Below are 20,261 nucleotides of genomic sequence, written 5' to 3'. Positions count from 1 at the left end.
AATGGTATAAATAATGCTAGCTGAAAGTTATCCTAAACTTGCTTTCAGTTTGTAAACGTGTGATTGCCAGGAGTATATTTGGAGATAAAAATTAGGCAGACATCAGGTGAGTTAGCCAATAATGTGAATGTCACTGAGCAGTCAGTCTTTTCCAGCTGGTATGAAATGCTGGCTTTCTCATGAGCTCCCATGTGTGTGAGCGTCTGGATATGGGGTTGTGTTTTTAATGTACTCATTTTTCCATTACTGTGTGGTTTTAATTGCTGCAGCTTCATCATACATTGTAAGGTTGGCTAGTAATAGCCACACACGCTCCAGTTTCTTTCTTTTTCCCCAAAGGTTTTTTTTTTTAACTCTTTCCATGTTTGTTTTCTTTCAGACAAATGTTAGTGTCATTTTAGGCTAATTTTAATTAAGTAAACACATGACAAAGAGAGCATCCAGGCTATATTAGGCCACTCCTTTTCTTTCTTTGTGTCTTAAATAAATGCACTCAGAAGTGGCATGGCGCAGTACAAGTCATTTGGCTAAAGAGCTTATGAACATACTTGACGGTTGACTGTACCCCAGACGCAAGTGGTGTGAGGAGAGATAGCTGAAAGGCGACTTTTTTTTTTCTTTCTTAAATTTTTGCTTTGAATTAAAAAGAAAGTGGATTGATGGAAAGTACAGTTTGCATCAGAGGCGTTCCAACGAAGCAAAAGTCACTTTATTCTGTGGAATGATAAAAACCTGAATATTTAATCCTTTTTTTCCTCCAAGTAACTAGTCACATTTAAATGAATTTTTTTTCCTGTTGGAGGGAAAGTGGCATATAAAGCATATTCAAATGCAAGTCCTAAAAGCCACATAAGGAGTTTTTAGGCTCATATGTAAATGGGAGGGTGAGTGCAAAGCAAATTACCCGTCAGGATTCGAGCCATCACATGTTTAACTAGTGCCATTTGCGCTTGGGCATCGGATGGCGTTTGTACGTGGCGTTCTGTTCCGTCATTCGTTCTGGTGAAATGCACTTAGTGCAAACTCCCCCGGGGTCTTCTCCAGTGTGTCCGCCTCCTCATGACTGTAGTGCCTAATGTGAAGGCAAGACCTCCTCACCTCCTGACAGCCTCAGCAAGAACTGCAAACTTAACCCTTCTTAGGCTGGGTGACACAATAGAATACAAGACGCCCAATGAAGTGTTTCAGGTTTGAATTCCACGTAGGCTGTGAATTTTTGTTGTTTGGATCCATTTGGTTTTGTTTGATATGTTTGTATGCAAGTTCAAATGCGTGTGGAAGCCAGGGTTGGTGACCTCAGTTGTTGCTCTTTAGGTGCTATCCAGCGTGTGTGTGTGTGTGTGTGCATGCGTGCGCACTCCAGTCTGTCTGTCTGCCAGCCTGCCTCTCTGAGCCTGAAACACAAGCCCGTGAGCCCCAGAAATCTGCCAGTCTGTTTCCCCAGTGCTGAAGTTTCAGGACTGTGCCATCACCACACCTTGCTCACATGGCGTCTAAGGGTCCGTCTGGGCTAGCTCCTTTGTCCCGTTTCATATGGTGGTGGCAGCTTGTTCTGAGATAGTCAGACTAAGACAGTCACACTCACACTGCAGCACAGATTGGCCTCCAAACCACTGTGTAGCCAAGGCTGGACTTGAACTTCTGACTCTGCTGTTTCCACCTCCCAAGTGCTGAGATTACAGGTGTGCACCAGCTGAACAATAAGTTTTCATATTTGGATTTCAGATATATAATCCTTTTTCAACATATGCATGTTCCAGATATTGTGTGCTCGAGATTTAGCACAAGTGTATCCCAAATACCACATGGGATATACTTATGCATTTAAAGTGCATAGTTATCCAGAAGTCAGATTTACTAGGTGCTCTGAAGTTTTACAGTTTAGCAGTTGGGTTTTTAGATCATTTCAATTCCTCCACTTTCAATGGACTGATTCTTTGACCTAAGACCTCAGGAGAAAAAAAAATTTTCTCTTCTTGCTTATGATGTTCCAAAGGACAAATCAGAAAACTCGGTGGCGGGGGGTGGGGGGAGTCATTTGGTTTAGAGGAAATCCAGCTGCCTCACATAGGGAGTAAAGCGTGGGTCCCACAAGCACGCCTGGCTGGGTGGGTCTGAGGATCTCATGGCTCTGTGGTCTAACCCAGTCCCATGTGGTGCGCCACAGCGCAGAGCTGCTCCTGAAAGCATCAGGGTGGGCCAGGACAGCCCTTCCTGTGGGGAAGAGACTTGTGCTTGGCAACTGCTAACCTAAGAGGTTTGGAAACACGCAGGAAGAGATGACACATTGACCAACCCAAATTTCTGTTTTCCTCATCACAGGCGCTGGCCAGCCTACAACACTGTGATGGGGCCTTGAGCCCCAGGATCACCGAGCGTTTCTTTATTAAGGGTGTCCCTTGGCAACTGCTTAATTAAAGCCCAAGCTCAGGGGCTTGTCAGCCTTCATCTAATTTCTGGAAGACCCTCTTACAAGGTGGTATCTGCTCTTTTGTATTGTAGCACAGTGTTTGTGCTTCTCCTGGTTTGGGGCGGGGAGGGGGGCTGCTTTTTTTTTTTCTTCTGCATTTGCACAGTGTATACAAAAGGATATTGCATTGTAGTGATCCTGAACAGTTAAACAGTTTTAGCATGGGCAGAAAGGCTTATGGTTGAAAAGGTGTTACTTTCTTGTTTGGGAAATAGCAAAAGGGTGCAATAAACTTGTGTTTTAGTATTTCTAGAAATTAAACCTGTTATGTTTACAGGAGTGAGCAGAAAGTGCGGGACATGCTAACTTAAGACAGGAGCATAAAGTGAATGCATTTCAGAAAAAAAAAAACTATAGACCCCCCCCCACGAGCTCTGACTCTGAACTATAACTTGTTTTTTGATGCAAAGACACTAGTCTGATAATATGTACTGTACTCCTGAAAACATTTGTGTTACTCACCTTTGGGGACAGAAGTCCTACCAATAAATTATCACACTGTTAGTATTAGATTTTTGTGTACCCTGGAAGTCATGTCATTAATACAGGCGGGTCCATCAAATGAAGATAACCCTTGCAATGTCGCTAGACTTCTGTTCAGCGACATGACTCGAGGGTAGAAAGAAGCAGGAAGGAGATGGATCAGCCATCGTTTTCAAACTCACTACAAAGTCTATGAGAAGGTAGGATCTACAAGGATGATGTGTCAGTGGCAGCCTTGGGCTAGGGGTTGTTAGTGAAGGGGCCGGATATGAGGGTGTGGCTATTAGGGCAGCAAGGACAGTTCATTTTCAGGGATGAGCGCATCTCGTCTTTGCCTGCAAGATCTCGGCCTGAAGCCCAAGTATCCAAAGGAAAGCATTAGGACCATCCTAACAGAACCAGGATGGCAGGAGGCGACAAGCCCTCAATGCAACCTGATCTGTCAGTGGCAGCAACAGGAGGCGGAGCACGCCCTGGCCACGCCCACGGACCCTGCGCGTGCGCACCTTCCTTCTCCCAGAGGCAGCACCACCTTCTTCACTGTCTAGGATTCTGGACCTGGCTCACGGAGTTAGGAAGGGATACCTGCAGAGACCCGGTGTGTTCTCTGCCCCGTGTGATACGTTCAGCCGGACACAAAGGAGTGAAGTGCTAAGCCAGCACGACTTAGCTCTTCTGGACTGTTCTCCTTAAGACTGGGGAAAGGGGGAACTATTTATTCTGCCTTAAAAGGATGGCAACTAAGAGAAGGTGGCGTTAGGCGAATGTGGACTGTGGGTACACTCCTAGTAGGCTAATGTAGCATAGTAAGAGAGCAAGTAGATTTTTTTTTTCTGTTATGTAAGCAATAATTTTTCCTGTGTCTTACGGAGTATGGCTAGCAATTATTTATTTCCATGCTAGACGGTTCTTTGCATGTGGGTCCCTTATAGGTGCAGGCATCTCCTTGGCCACTGGAGGTACATTGGCCACTTTGTCATTTGGACGAGCTGTTACTGGATTGAAATTCACACACCATTTTCATTTAAAAAAAATTGTGCCTTAGAAAATGCAAAGCTGTTGCACATAGCGATGAGCGGTAAATCCAGAACACCGAGGGAGGCGAAGTCACTTCCTAGCTCCCATGGCTTCTCCCGAAGGTGTTTGCCGCTTTACAAGGAAAAAAAAAATGAATAAAAGATTTTAAAAGACAAATAAAAAAAAAGGAAAAATTTAAAAAGAAAAAGTTTTGAAAATGTACAGATGAAGTCCAATATTTTGATGAAGCACCTGCATGTTTTATTAACTATTTTAATAATGTGGATGTTTACACTTTGCATGATACTAACGGAGTGCTTTATGAGAAACAATGCACACACAACATGTACAATACGGTCATTCATAGGTGACTTTTATAGGACACTTTCTACATGTGCAAGGCCATCCATTACGTCAGGAGCACATGAGCACTGCACACGCAGCTTGTTTCACAAAGCCATTTGTACACACTTGTCAGTGAGCCTCCTTGCATACGCCTGGAAGGCGGACTGAGGTCGAGAGAGAGGAAGACCCCAAGTGCGGGACGTGCTTTCCCGTAAGGAACACTCGTCACCAGCCCGGAGTGATCTCCAACATCTTCCAAATTCTAATTGCCAACTGTTTCTATTTCTATTTGATTTATATTTCATTTAGAGCCAGCTACATGGCAGCTTCGGCAGACTAGATTTCGTCATTTTCCAACGCAGCATAAGAGACTATGATCTATTTCTCTCCAAATAATCTCTGAGACCCCAGGGTAAACAACACCCCGTTGCGTGGAGCTGTAATGTAAATGTGTTTGTTTAAAAAGCAGACGAGGCAAGTGAGTGATTTATTGTTCGCGGGGGAATGTAGCTGACACTCTCCTCTCAGGCTCCCAGCAGCTGCTTTCCCAAGGACACAGATGGGTGACTCTGTTTCTCACTAGCAAACCTTCACGTCCTCCTTTCTGTGTAAGTGTCACTAACCTGATACGTATTCTAATTACCTGTACACGGTGTAAGATTCAGTGAGCCGAAATGATCCGCCTTTCAATGCGGAGTCCATCCAAAAGATGTCCCTGCGCTGCGTGGGCCATGCTCTGTATCACAGTTACACTAACTTTCATTCACAATATTTATTCTAAAATGCCTCTGAGAAATAGTTTAAAACATTAAAAATGAAAAGTTGTCTAAAATGCAACAGCTTTTTATAGTAAATGTACATTTATAAATAAAATACTCAAATTCACTTGGTATTGCTTTTGCATTTCTGGAGGGGGGATAATTCTTGGGGAGCAGAGATTCTTACAGCTCTTAGCCCGGGCCTACATCGTCAACTGATGGTCGAAATGTGCATTCAAGGTCATCTACCTATGAAAAATCATGCCTACCAGCTGGTTGCATGGGTCGCTGTGGAACTGCCTTGCCAGGGAAAGTTTTAACTCCTTGAAATTAGACACACAAGCGGCCAAGAGATTGTTCAGGTGCCGTGGATGCTTCTAGACACAACCAAGTAGTGGTCAGTGGTCAGCACTGGCCAGGACAAAACAGTGCTAGCCCACTGAATCCAGTACATGCTATCACTTGCCCCTCCCCCTCCTCAGTGTTCCCCCACTGACGTCACACAGGGCCTTCCCCTCATTGCCCCTCCCCCTCCTCAGTGTTCCCCCACTCACTGTACGCACAGCTGGCATCACACAGGGCCTTCCCTTCATGCCCAGAAACTGGACCAGAGTAGGTGCTGTGAGACAGTGACCCCCTGCTGGCACTGCCCCCTCTTTCCAAAGCTCTTGTGTACACTGCCTTGTACTCAGCCCCGTGTTTGTAGGGGGTGGTAACAGCAAGCGGATCCCTTGAGACTTTCTATTGCTTTAGGGTGTGATATTCTGCTTGCTACTGCCATTGGCGTGTGGGGTTCTGCTTTTGCAAAGTTGGGTGGGCAGTTAGTTGTTGATGCCATTTCTAAAAGAAAGTATGTGCTTTTCCATTAGAAGAAGAGTGTTCATAGTTACCAGAGTAACAACACAATTGTTGGGCCTGGAGTATGGCTCCGCAGTTAAGAGCGGGTGCTGTGCTTGCAGAGAACCCGAGTCTGGTTCCCAGGACCCATGTCTGGCAGGTCACGACTGTACGTCTAGTTCTAAGTGGTCTGACGCCCTCTTCTGGCCTCTGCAAGCACCTGCACTCTTATGCATGAACCCACACCTAGGTAAAAATAAGGAGTGCTGAGAGTGGTATTGGGGAGGGGGAGAATGGAAGGACCCAGAGCGTTAAGGAGACCCACAAGGAGACCATCAAGGCCAGCAGATCGAGACCCAGCAGATCTAGCCCCCGCACAAGCTGTTGCGCCAACCAGGAATGATGCACGCAGCGAGCCTAGGCCAATGGACAGGTGTGGGGGACAGGGACTGCTGACGTGACCTCTGGTGCCTGAGATTTGATAACTTCCCCTTAGTGGGGAGGCCCAGAGGAAGGGGTGCAGGCTATGCAGATGAGACCTGATGGGCTGTGGTCTGGTGGGGGAGGAGGTTCCCTTCTGTCAGGTCTAGGGGAGGGGATGGGGGCGGGAGAGGGGGGAGGGTGGGAATGGGAAGATACAAGCAAGGGCGGGGATAACAATTGAGATGTAATCTGAACAAATTAAAGTAAGTCTTTAAAATACAACTGTTGCAATCAAAGCCCCGCAACTCGAATGCGTGTCAGAGCCAACAAGTGTTACTCTGTGAAACTGAGGAAAACTTATCTTTCCTGAAATAAAAAACGTTTTATCCCTGCCACGTTGAATTAGCTTGCTTTCTGTATACTTTATGTTCTGAGGACTGAAATTTTTAACCCTAATCTGGACCACAAAGCCTCCCTTCCCACATCCATAGGTATCCTCCGAGGTAGTTGTCAAAGCCTAGAATGGCTCCATGGGTTCAAGTTCATGAAAGGCCAAGCATTGTGCGGGAGGACAGGAGCAAACTGGGCACAGCACGGCCTTGAACAGTGCCCGTTTGCTTGCCTGTGAACTGCCCGTGTTTTTTTTTTAAGGTAAGAATGCAAAAACTCCCTCTAACATCATGCCGTGCAGAGTTACAGAACCCAAGAGCCAACAGGATGGTTCAGCGGGCAGAAGCACTGGCTGCTGACACTAACGACCCGAGTTCAGTCCCTGGGACCCACACAACGGAAGATGTATTGTCTACAGAAATGCACCATGGCACACATGCATGCATGCACATGTATACACATTCTTACATGCACACACATGTACACACATGCTTACATGCACAAAATAAATGTTTAGAAACAGGGTTTTCTATCTAAAAGTATGGGGCTCAAATTTTTAAATATGTTACATATATAATCTTATATGTTACATAGGTGTGTACATACATGCACATAATTTTGTTCTTGGTAAGTTAGTTTGTAACCTACAACTGTCTTTGCTTTATTGGCTGATACCAATTAGCTGTAATATGAATACCTCATTAATTTTGACAAATTTGCAAATTGTCTATATTTCAGGGTGCTTCGGGTCACACAGAGAAAGGAGCTAACAGGCTCGTGCCATCAGAATCCTAACACATTTGCAGAGCTTCCTAGTGCGTTTCAGGGATTGCTACTTTCTGAGCACCGGGTTTGGGGTCGAGATTAACTGTACTTTGCCCCGAAATAGTTTCATACTTGCCTATGAAGAAACAAACAAGATTTTTTTTTCTACCCGAAATCTGTTTGGCATTATTTTAGCAGGTATAGTGTTTTGAGTGTTATTTTATTTCTAAGAGAGCATTTCTGGCATGTTCCAAGACAGCTGTATGCCTCCCTGTGTTTTATAGGTGAGAAGCTGGGTCTAAGAGGAGTCCGTGATATGTCTCAGGAAAGACAGAACTGTGTGTTCCACCAACTCTTCCCCAATCAAGGTTGATGAGGATAAAATTCCTGTTCAACTGTTCCAGATTCCCAGGATGTGGGGCATCTCTTGAGACCCAGTAGGCGGGCCCGTGGGCATTGCTGGAATGGGTAGAATTTCATCTATACCCATGTGCAAGAACACTGGGGAGGAGTTGTGTGTGTCTGTGTATGTGTGTGTGCGTGTGTGTGTGTGTGTGTGTGTGTGTGTGTGTGTGTGTGTTTTCAAGCAAATACATGCCTTTTTGAGCCAGTCTTTTCATGTAATCTAGGCTGGTCTCAAACTTTAAATCTTTTTCTGCCTCTGCCTCCCGAGTGCTAGGGTTGAAAGTGCGGCCACTCATGGCCAGAACGCTTTGCTTATTGTAAACTTACACTAAACACATGTTTAATTGAACTCAGTGCCCCAGGCTTCCCTTTGTCTCGGGATTTCTATTACTGTGATAAAACGCTGCATCTAAACCCAGCTTGGGGAGGAGAGGGTTTACTTCAATGTACAGTTCCACATCACGGGCCATCATTGATGGAAACCAGGGGAGAAACTGAACGAAACAGACAATCCTTGAGGGAAGTAAAGGCGGGAATTGAAGCAAAGGCCTCGGAGGAATGCTACTTACTGGCTTGCTAAACCTGGTCACTTAGGCCATCCAGGACCACCCGCCTTGGAGTGGCACCGCCCACAATGGGGCTCGGCCCGCCCACTGTGGGCTGGGCCTCCCACATCCGTCACTAACTAAGAAATGCCCACAGACTTGCTTACAGGCCAATCAGTTAAAAATCCCCTCTTCTCAGGTATGCCTAGGCTTGTGTAAAGTTGACAAAAGCCACCTAGCATAGTCCTTGAGATTTGATTTTCTTACTCTGGGGGTTGGGGGTGGGGAGTGGAGACCAGCTCTCCTAATGGAAGGTTTCATAGATGCATGCTGCGATAGAAGCTGGGACCAGAGTTCCTCGGTAGCCCTTCCCGACGCACAGCACCTCCCCCACCAGCTCCATGAGCTGGAAATCGCCAGCCCCAACTCAGAAGTAACTCGGACGGACAGGAGTAACTCTATTGTGGCCGAAAGCTGGAGTGTTTCTCGGTGTTCACCAGCCAGATGGAGACTTGTTTCAAGATGCTTTGGGGGTTTAGAGCATGTTGACAGAGAGAGACGTCAGAAAATCCTTTGCAGGTCCCGTGACCACCCATCTGGCTTTGGAACCCATGGCTATAGTTCGATTTGTAGCTGGCTTAGGTGGAAGGATCACTCTTAAGAGCAGGTTCTTTTAAGATTTACTTATGTATGAGTGCTCTTTCTGCAAGTACACCTGCATGCCAGAAGAGGGCGCAAGATCTCATTACAGATGGTTGTGAACCACCACGTGGTTGCTGGGACTTGAGCTCAGGACAGTGCTCTTAACCCCTGAGCCATCTCTCCACTGAGGGTCTAGAAGCTTGGTCTTGTCTTGTTTATATTACAGCACTCTAGGGACCAAATGGGATGTTTGATAAGAAAAGAATGCCTTTCCTGAGATGGTCCACGAAAGTTCAGCAAATAGCGGGAGAGATTGTCGCAATGAATAGGGAAGCAGCTATGAAGGTAATAATAGGACATGCGTTTTCAAACTAAATGTATTTAGTGTGGTAAGGAATAAAAGTCAGAAATGGCCAAACAAACAACACCGTAATGTATGGCAGTCATCAGAAGTCAGCGCCACACAAGAGACAGTTGACTAATGCCGTTTCTTCTACAGTAATGTCAACTCCACCATGGGACAATCCCCAAATGCTTTTTAAAAATCAAAATAAGAAAGGGTGGAATATATTTAAACATAAACCTCAGAGAAGTTTAAGTAGAACATTAAAACTAATGGAAAACTAGAAGAAAATATTCTCAGCAAATATGATAGGTGGTTGCTATCAGTAATGCGGGAGACATATATTAAATTTTTTAAGAATCTCGTAAAAATATATATAAATGATTAATAGACATAAAAATATAGTAATGCTTATTAGTGATCAAAACAAGTACAAATTCAAGTCACATTTAAAGGTCTGGGGAGATGGCTTAACATTAAGAGCACTAGGCCCGCTTGCAGAAGAACCTAGGTTAGGTTCCCAACCCCCACATGATAGTTTACAACTGTCTGCAACTCCAGTTGCAGGAGACCTGACACTCTCTTCTGGCCTCTGAGAGCACCAAGTACGCAAGGGGTGCACAGACATACATGCAGGTAAAACACACATAAAAATAAATATTAACAGTTAAGCAGAATCTCCCCAGACCGGAAATCATTTTATTATATTAAGAGCTTATATATTGCAAAATGAAAATAGGGAGTGAGAGTGACAAACAGAAGATATTGTTGCACATGTAATCAGCAAGGATTTAGAATCAAAAATATATCAAGAATTCTGAAATACCAATTAGATGTTAAGAAGCCTAAAGTATCTATTAAAGGCATAAACAGTTAATAGAGAAAGACTAAAGGCTGGGTATTTTATAGAAAATATTCACAACACACACACACTCCATCACTAGAAAGGAGTGCAAATTACAACCGGTAAAAGTATCATTTTATTCCATTAAAAAATTTTTTTAATGGTGCTGTGCATTGAACCAGGGCTCTGACCATGTCGGGCAATCGCTCCAGGACTGAGCCACATCACCAACCACAGTGCCATTTTATACCCATCAGACTGGGGAAAAGTCAAGGCCTTGATGAAGCCAGATGTGACTGAGGCATAAAGTGACAACCCTGACTGCTGATAGGAACACAGTAGAAGACAGCCCTGGTGGCACACTCCTTTAACCTCAGCATCAAGGGGCAGAGGCAGGTGGACCGCTGTGAGCTGGAGCTCACAGACAGAGGTCTAGGCCAGTCATGCTACATATTGAGACCTTGGAGAGAGAGGGAGGGGAGAGAAAGAGAGAGAGAGACAGAGAGAGAGAGAGAGAGAGAGAGAGAGAGAGAGAGATTGGCAGACAACCTGATGGCATTGGTTGACATAAAGATTTCTCATCTGAGCCAGGCGTGGTGGCACATGCCTTCAACCCCAGCACTCGGGTAGATCACTGTGAGTTTGAGGCTAGGCTGATCTACAAAGCGAGTCTAGGACAGCCAAGGCTACACAGAGAAACCCTGCCTTGAAAAACCAAAAAAAAAAAAAAAAAAAAAAAGGCTTCCTGTCTGGACCCATGCCTCAGCCTGTGCTCAAGAGACACTATCACGTCAATCCAGGTGTGCACATGTTCAACAATGTCCTCATAGAACAACTTGCATATAATTATGAGGTGAAAATCATGAAAAAAATGAGTGATGAACAGATCGTACACATTCGGACGCATCAGGAAAAACAAGGGGCTACAATAAGGCGGCACCTAATGATATGCATACATTTTGTGTGGTACATGACATCATAGATGTGACACCCAGAGACAAGAGGACAAAGCACTGTAGACTCACAGCACAGGCTGGGGAAAGCAGGAGAAGGGCTTGAGCCGGGAGGAGGGGAATGCTACCAAGGGCTGACCACTTCACTGCCATTTTATTTTTATTTTTATTTCACATTTACTTTATTATGAGTGCCTTCAGGGACCAGATAGCACAGGGCATGAAACCCTGTCACAAAGTAAATTAGATAAAATACGATAGCATGCCACGCAGTGTTCTTAAGAGGATAATGCATTTTAAGTAGGGTACATCCTAGTTTATAGGAAAATGTTGGCCATTTATATTAAGATTGCTGTCTACTAATATATATGTATGTGTATGTTTAAAAAGATATTTACATTTTAATTTCATGTGTATGGGCATTTGCCTGTATGAACATCTGGTACCACATGGTGGAGGGAGGTAAAACTCAGCCAGGACTCGCAGCCACTGAGCCATCCGTCTCTCTGGCTCCTAGGACTTACAAGTTGTCAATGTAAAAAAACAAAACAAAAAGCCCCTTAACTTCTGTCCATGTTGCTCAACAGGATCACTAGACTAGGTCCTTTGAGGGAGTATGCCCCAAAATAAATTCTGGTATGCAGTACTGAGCACACCAAGAGCTCAGAAGTATGCTCTGAACACTGCCACACAAGCATGTGCCAGCTTAAAAAGGAAGAAAACAGAGAAACATAAACCCCAATACTTCCGAGTGGGATTGTGGCTGGCTCACTGCTAACCGGACACTTTGGTGTTTTACCCCTTGTGACTCTGTCTACTGCTATCCTGGTGTGCAAAAATAGAACAGTCGTGAAGATGGAGAGGAACCGCTCCCCTATATCCACGCGGATACAGACAGCCTGCAGGAGCCGGTTAGATCCTCAAACTCTACAATGGAGGCTTCAGTGAGGCCACACTGACCTGAGCCCTGGCCTGGCAGAGCTTTGCCATCCATCCTTTGGCCATGAGGCTGCGCGCAGGCCTGTGAGTTCCAGCGGCTATTCCTTACTGTACCCAGAGTTCCATCCCGCGGGCCAGAACAGAGCTGCATCTTAACGTGAACTTGGAGCTACCAGGCCGTGATTGAAATGCTTCATTAAAGCGTGGCTATCAGCTGTCTAAAGCCTTCTTCGTCCCGACTTTCTGAGGTAGCTGTGACCCCCCAGTGTATTTGGATAGCAAGAAGCGCCATAAGTTGGAAAGGGTTAAAGGTGAGTGTAACGTGCGCCCTCCTCACTCAAAAAGACAACGAGGAAGATGAATTGGAATCAGATCTGCTGCCCCGGGAAAGACTAGCCTTCTGGCCTTTTTTCCTTTCCTCTATGTTTTAAAAAGGGGTTTCGAGCTTTCCTTAATGGATTTCACTGTTGAATAGAATCCTAGGGGGCATCCAATAACACAAGCTGACAAAGGGCAAGCAGGTAATTGACTTACAGAAGGCAAGGTGGTGTGACAGGAAGGAGAGGCGCGTTTCCCAGTGTGCATTGCGGTATGCTCTGCGAAACGGTCTTCAGGAGAAGGGTTCCACGGCCAATGTGTGTCCAAACATGGCGTAGTCTTTTCCTCGGGGCTACATAAAGCGTATTAAAAGATGGTCTGCGGACGTCTGCTCAGTCCTGGTTTTCCAAAGCTATCTATCTCGTCAAGATACACTCACTATTCCAGACTTTTCTCACCGCCTTCTAGTACTTGGTGGTACAGGCTTTACTTTGGAAATGATACACATTCAACACATTTGAAAAAGTACTCCAATTCTTCGGTAATGGGCACTCATGTTTTGAAGTTCTTTTTCTTCCTTTCTCTCTTTCTTCCTTCCTTTCTCTTTTCTCTCTTTTTTTCTTTGTTTCTTTTTCTCTTCATTCACTTTACATCCTGGGCAGAGCACCCCCACTCCTCGTCTCCCAGTTGCACCCTGCCTCCCTCACCCCCTTCCTCTTCCCTTATTCGGAAAAGGGGACATCCACCGTCTCACCCACCCCAGTGTATCAAGTCACACCAGGACTGAGCACGTCCTCTTCCCCCTGTGGCCTTGCAAGTCAGTCACGCCAGGGGAAAGTGATCAAAAAGTTGGGCACCGAGTCCATGGCAAGACAGCCCCGCTCCCATTACAAGGGGCCCACATGACGACCAAGCTGCCCGTCGGCTACATCTGTGTAGGGGGCCTAGGTCCAGTCCATGCATGGTCCTTGAATGGCGCTTCAGTCCCAGAAAGCCGCTCTAGGCCCTGGTTAGTTGGCTCTGTTGGTCTTCTTGTGGAGTTCTTGTTACCTCCAGGTCCTTCCCCCCCCCCCCCCGCCCCATCCCCCACTTTTCCACTATACTCCCCAAGATGTGTGCAATGTTTGGCTGTGAGTCTCAGCATCTGTTTTGAACCTGCTGGGTGGAGCCTTCCGAGGACAGCTGTGCTAGGCTCCTGTCTGCAAGCAGAGCAGGGTATAGTGTCAGGGGTTGGCTCTCTCCCATGGGGTGGGTGTTGAATTGGGCCAGGCATTGTGGTTTGGGTTAGGCATTGGTTGGCCGTTCCCTCAATCTCTGCTCCATCTTTATCCCTGCATATCTTGTAGGTAGGGTAAATTTTGGGTTAAAGTTTCTGTAGGTGGACTGGTGTTCCTCCCTCTACTGGACTTGTGTAGTCCTGGGGAGTCCTCTTCAGTCACTACGGCCCCTGCTTCTAGGAGTCTCAGCTGGAGTCCCCCTCATCTCCTCCCAGGAGCCTACCCTGACTTAGGTCTCCAGCTTGTCACAGAGATGCCCCTGCCCACAGTTTCTCTTTCCTCTACAGGCCTTGTGTTCACCCATCCCTGCTCTCCCCAGGCCTGCTCTCCACCCTCATCTCTCTTCGTGCTCCCTCTCCTACCTAGCTGCCTCTCCTCTCTGCTCAACCACTACCTCTGTCTATTCTATTCCCCTTCTGAGTGAGATTTAAGCATGTTTTGAAATTCTTGGGCCATTTTTAATTCTGGGTTCCGAGCCACACAATTCTCAACAATAAACGCAGCTTGGAAACTTCTCTCTGAAAGTAGGAAAGTAGGGAGGGGAGGCTCTGTAAATATGGAACAGGCAGCTGTAGGACGAAAGAGGGGCTGGAAGGGATCAGACCACTTGATTCAAGCCCAAGAGCTCCTAAGAAAGGTCCAGTGGGGTGGGCACTATCACAACCAACAAGATAAACCAGTTCTTGCCTAACTCCCTAGATGGTTTTGTTAAAAATAAAAATAGGTAAGAAACTATCTTTTGCTTTAGTGAACTAATTTGTTAAGGCATTTAGTAACTTGACAAAATCATGATGGTCCCTAACTTTGGTGCCCTTGCTCTTCATCCTCTGATGGCAAGTTGAAGGATTTTCTGACTCTGCCTTGGACCGCTATGCGATGCTAAGTCCTCTGAGACATGGGATGCATAACGTGGAAGAGGAGGCTCTGTGTGTGAGCCATTTCAGAAATCACATTTCCTCGGATGCTTGTCAGAACGTGGCCCCCAGGAAAAGCACTGGGATTCCTAAAAGCTTTAGAGTTGCTCTCTTACCATTCACCTCCTGTGGTTGAAAGAAGTACAAAAATAGGGAAGCTTGACTTTACCGTCTCTGTGGCCGTTTACGGTGGGCGCCTGAAGCAGCCCACACGGACCATGTTGTCAGGTGGGATCAGCAGCCCCCTTGGCTCCAGGGCTGGGCTTAGACTGCAACAGTCCATCAAGAGAGCCCCGCCCCTTCGCCATTCACACTGGCTTGAGTGGCCAAGCTTTAAATCAGTGGGCTCTCAACCCTTTTGTTAGAGGAAAGCTTTCCTACTCTCTAGATGAGAGAGACGCTTGCGGGTCTGCTTGTACTGAGCCTCAAGGGGCTGATGAAGATGGGATATGGAGAAAACAAGAGTCCCCTGAGCGCTCCTGAGGCACTAAATCCATGCCTAGCTTCCTAAAGCCTAGAAATTCCTTTATTGTTTATCTCAATGTTGGCCACTGTGTGTGTGTGTGTGTGTGTGTGTGTGTGTGTGTGTGTGTGTGTGTGTGTGTGTGTGTGTGGCTTGCAAGGAACAGCTTCTTAAAGGAGGCAGAAGTTAGAATATGGCTCAGACAGACAAGCGCATTAGGATCATCATAGCTGTTTATGATTCTACCTTTAGTAGCGCCTAGATTTGGGCTTTGAATTTGTATATGATTGAGTTCAAATCTTTGTTGTTGTTGTTGTTTTGTTTTTTGTTTTTTTGAGACAGGGTTTCACTGTGTAGCCTTGGCTGTCCTGGACTCTCTTTGTAGACCAGGCTGGCCTCGAACTCACAGCGATACGCCTGCCTCTGCCTCCCAGTGCTGGGATTAAAGGTGTGCGCCACCACGCCTGGCCCTATTAAATTCAAATCTTAACAGGTTCTGCAGTTTTCTCCTAGCTGCCTTCCAACCGTTGATACTACTGGTTTGTAGTTTGTTCTCCTCTATCCTTCTTAACAGAGGGCTCTGACAGTTTTCTGATAGAGGGCAATAAAAACAAGGGGGAATCTCAGTGTCATTTTGATTTACATTTCCCTGATGACTAAGGAGGTTGAGCAATTCTTTAAGTGTTCCTTAGCCATTCGATATTCCTCTGTTGAGAATTCTCTGTTTAGTTCTGAGCCCCATTTCTTAATAGGGTTATTTGGTTTGGTGGTGGTTTAATTTCTTGAGTTCTTTATAAATTTTGGATATTAGACCTTTGTAAGATGTAGGGTTGGTAAAGATCTTTTCTCAGTCTGTAGGCTGTTGCTTTGTTCTGTTGACGGTGTCTCCTGCCTTACAGAAGCTTCTCAGCCTCATGAGGTCCCATTTGTTAATTGTTGACCTTAAGGCCTGGCCTGTTGGTGTTCTGTTCAGGAAGTTGTCTCCTGTACCAATGTGTTCCAGGCTCTTCCCTCCTTTTTCTTCTAACCAATTTAGTGTCTCTGGTTTGGTTTTTTTTTTTTTAAGATTTATTTATTATGTATACAGTATGCATCAGATCACATTATAGATGGTTGTGAGCCACCATGTGATTCCTGGGAATCGAACTTAGGACCTCTGGAAGAGCAGTCAGTGCTCTTAACCGCTGAGCCATCTCTCCAGGCCCGTGTCCCTGGTTTTATGTTGAGGTCTTTAATCCACTTGGACTTGAGTTTTGTGCATGGTAACAAACATGGGTCTAACTGCTTTTTTCTACATGTAGACATCCAGTTAAACCAGCACCATTTGTTGAAGATGCTATCCTTTTCCATTGAATAGATTTGGCTTCTTTGTCAAAAATCAAGTGACCATATATATGTGTAGATTCATTTCTGGCTCTTTGATTCGATCCATTGATCCACCAGCCTATTGCTGTGCCAGTACCATGCTGTTTTAACTGCTGTTGCTTTATATTACAGCGTGAAATCAGGTATGGAGATTCCTCTGAAGGATCTTTTATTGTACAAGATTGTTTTAGCTATTCTGGGTTTTTGTTTTTCCATATGAAGTTGAGAATTGAACTTTCAATGTCTTTAAAAAATTGTGTAGGTATTTTGATAGGGATTACACTGAATCTGTAAATTGCTTTTGGTAAGATGGCCATTTTTACCATGTTCATTCTCCCAATCCATGAACAAGGGAGATCCTTCCATCTTCTGATGTCATCTTCAATCTCATCTTACACCCATCAGAATGGCTAAGATCAAAAATTCAAGTGATACCACATGCTGACGAGATGTGGAGAAAGAGGAACACTCCTTCATTGCTGGTGGGAATGCAAACTTGTACAACTGCTTTGGAAATCTATCTGGTGCTTTCTCAGAAAACTGGGAATAGGGCTTCCTCAAGACCCAGCTATTCCACTCCTTGGAATAAACCCAAAAGATGCTCCACCACACAACAGGGACATATGCTCAACCATGTTCATAGCAGCCTTATTCATAATAGCCAGAACCTGGAAACAGCCTAAATGTCCCTCAGTAGAAGAATGGATAAAGAAACTGTGGTACATTTACACTATGGAATACTACTCAGCTATAAAAAACAAGGAAATCTGGAAATTTTTGTACAAATGGATGGAACTAGAAATGATCATACTGAGTGAGTTAACCCAGAAGCAGAAAGACTCACATGGTATATACTCACTTGTAATTGGCCACTAGCCCCAAAGAGATGTCCCATGAAAGTCTTAACTTACCAGGAGAATGGGATAGATGTGAAACATCCTACTGGGACTCTAGGTAAGAGAAATATAGGAGATGGGGAAATAGAAGGATCCAGAGGGTCTTAGAAACCTACAAGAAGAACATTGTAACAGGTGGATCAAGGCACAAGGGAGTCTGCTCAAACTATTGCACTAAGGACAATACAAGTAGTAAACATCGAACCCCTACCCTGATCTACCCAGTGGACAGGACATTCTCCACAGTTATGTGGAAAGCAGGAACTGACTCTGACATGAACTCTGGTGCCCCATATTTGACCACCTCCCCTTGGTGGGGAAGCCTGGTGGCACTCAAAGAAAGAATAAGAAGGCTACCAAGATGAGATTTGGTAGCCTATGACCATATAGTGAGGGAGGAAGTCCCCCTCAGTCATAGACCTAGGGGAGGTGAAAGCGGGAGGGAGGGAGGATTGGGAGGATACAAGTGATGGGATAACAATTGAATTGTAATTTGAATTAATTAATTTTAAAAAGATTAATTAAAAAAATAAAAACAAGAGGGAAGCTTGTTATCTCTTCTCCAGACAATACAACCACTTCCACCCATAGCAACCCTGGGCCGCTGCTTTGGTTTAGATAAGACAGCTCCTCTGGTTAAAAGTGGCTCACATGGCAGCGAGGCCCTGCCTTCCTTTGGTTCCCCAGAGGGTTTTTGTCCCAGGGCAGTTTTGTTGAAAAATAAAATGCAAGATGAACAAACAAAAACATGGTCAGTTATGCTCCAATCCAAACCCATGGTTCCTCTCTTTACTAGTTAGTTTTCTTGTTGTGACCAAATAGCTGGCAAGAGCCAACTCGAAGGAGAGGGGGCCCAGGCTGCCTTGTGTGCTCCTTCAGTGTGGACCTGGTGCCTCTTTTGTGAAACAGCAGCGGAGGAGACTCTAGGTCTCTACAGCCATCAAGGAACCCAAGGAAGGATGCAGGGCCAGGACCGACAAGACAACCGTATTGATTTGAAGGGGATGGGTGGCTGTGGCGCAGTTTAAGATGCAAAGGCATCTACCGTTGAGTCGGCCACTGAAAGCCTATTGTGAATGACAGGGCCTGTCAGTGAGGCAGACCTGATTCTGATTTTCATGGGCATCCAATTAACAAGACAGGCAGAGCTACAAAGATGGAAACTGAGGGTGGAGATGCGTGGTGTCTCAGGTGCATCTCAGTGGCAGACAGGAGGTGTAGACTGAGGGGAGTGGCCAGCTCCCTTCTTCCAGAATGGTGATACACCGAGAACACGTTCTTGTTGGAAAGCGCAATCTGATTCCAACACATCCCACTGACTGCAGCAAGATCTCTCTAGTCCTTCATCCCCTCTTCCCTCCTTCCTCTATTGGACATAAAGGAACTGCTGTGCATGCAGAAAGATATTGTACACTCTTTTCTTTTTTAACAAAGTAAATGGCTGATGTTTCGTTTTGATTAACATCAAATGAAGACGATAGAAGGCAAGCACTGGTTCTGAAAATATCCCCTTTCTCCATTAGTGACACACTCATTCTGACCTTATCCTTATGTTCCAGGAAGTTATTTTGTTTTAACAACAAAAGAAAGAAAGAAAGAAAGAAAGAAAGAAAGAAAGAAAGAAAGAAAGAAAAATCCAACAACATAAAACTCTCTGCATATCTTCTTCAATTGGAGAATTTTAATGTTTTTCATTTATCATTGTAAAAGCAAAGACAGACAATTTCATAGCTTTTTATATATAGCTTTTACACGGAAGGCAATCTGTCTTTAAGCAGGGGTGAATTGCTTTGGGGGTTGGGGAGGCCCTGAATCCTAGATAGTTTTCCGTTCAAGTCAAGTGTCTGTTGTTTAAATAAACTCTTGTTTTGAGAGTCTGAAAGGAAGAGATGCGGTCCGCCGTGATGGTGAAGCCATGGTAACGGGATCATGAGCAATCTGGTCATGTTCTGTCAGCAGCACAGAGGAGAAAACATGGAAGTAGGACCATGCTGCAAAACAGCACGACCCACAGACACCGCCTCACTCCCTCTGGTCAGTTGCCACCTCTTAAATCAGTGGTTCTCAACCTGTGGGTCAAGGCTGCTCCGGGGGTCTGATGACCTTTCCCCAGGAGTCACCTGCGACCATCGGAAAACACAGATATTTACACCGCAATCCATAACAGTAACAAAATTACAGTTATGAAGTAGTAATGAGATACGGTTGGGGTGGTCACCACAACATGGGGTACGGCACTAAAGGGGCGCACCATTCGGAAGGTTGAGGTTCGAAACCTCCCAGCACACCATCACTAGCTGAGGACCAAATGTTCAAACACGTGAGCCTCTGGGGAAACATTTCATACTCAAAGCACGAGGCCCTCGTGAATGGGGCAAGGTGTCACTCATCTGCAGCTCCTATCAGTTCTTCATCTCTAACAAGGGGTGGGGGGCTGGGGGAGAATTCTTATGTTTGGCAGTAGTGACGTCAAGAGGCTTCCACGCGCGCCCTTTGGACAGCATGCCACAGTCCTTCCCCTTCAAACCGCAGGACATGCCACTGATGGGCAACAGTCCCCGGGGGACACTGAATTGCAGTGCACAAAGGGACACGTGAGTACTTAACACGAGGAGAGTCCATGCTATCTATTTGCAGGCCAAGGTGATTCCCATCAGCGGCCTGGGCTGGAGTGGGTCGGCTCAAGGGCAGGGTTAACAAGACACTAAAAGAGGTATTCCTACCTCGTGACTAACCCCACTCCGTTTGTCGTAAGTAGCCCCCACACCCCCGCCCAGCTTCTCGAGTTTGCTTTTATCTCAGACGATTGTGAATGCCACCTGCCCTGAGGATGGGAGGCACTTTGGAAATCCAATTGCAAGGAAGAAGA

The 20,261-nt window shown here is 45.6% G+C and overlaps 1 protein-coding gene across 14 annotated transcripts in view; it reads left to right on the top strand.

The window, feature by feature from the left end:
• The window catches only part of LIMCH1 (LIM and calponin homology domains 1), a 323,411-nt gene extending 318,211 nt beyond the window's left edge, over nucleotides 1-5,200 (top strand). For all 14 annotated transcript variants that reach the window (XM_084799066.1, XM_084799063.1, XM_084799056.1 and 11 more), the window contains one exon: nucleotides 2,323-5,200. In XM_084799066.1, coding sequence (XP_084655192.1) covers nucleotides 2,323-2,348 — 26 coding nt within the window. In that variant the 3' untranslated portion in view covers nucleotides 2,349-5,200. The remainder of the gene's footprint in view (nucleotides 1-2,322) is intronic.
• Nucleotides 5,201-20,261: the final 15,061 nt, after the last annotated feature.

Source organism: Acomys minous, assembly GCF_964271855.1.
Source record: "Acomys minous genome assembly, chromosome: 10".
Classification (NCBI taxonomy): domain Eukaryota; kingdom Metazoa; phylum Chordata; class Mammalia; order Rodentia; family Muridae; genus Acomys; species Acomys minous.
This window is presented reverse-complemented; position numbering and strand designations above follow the sequence as displayed.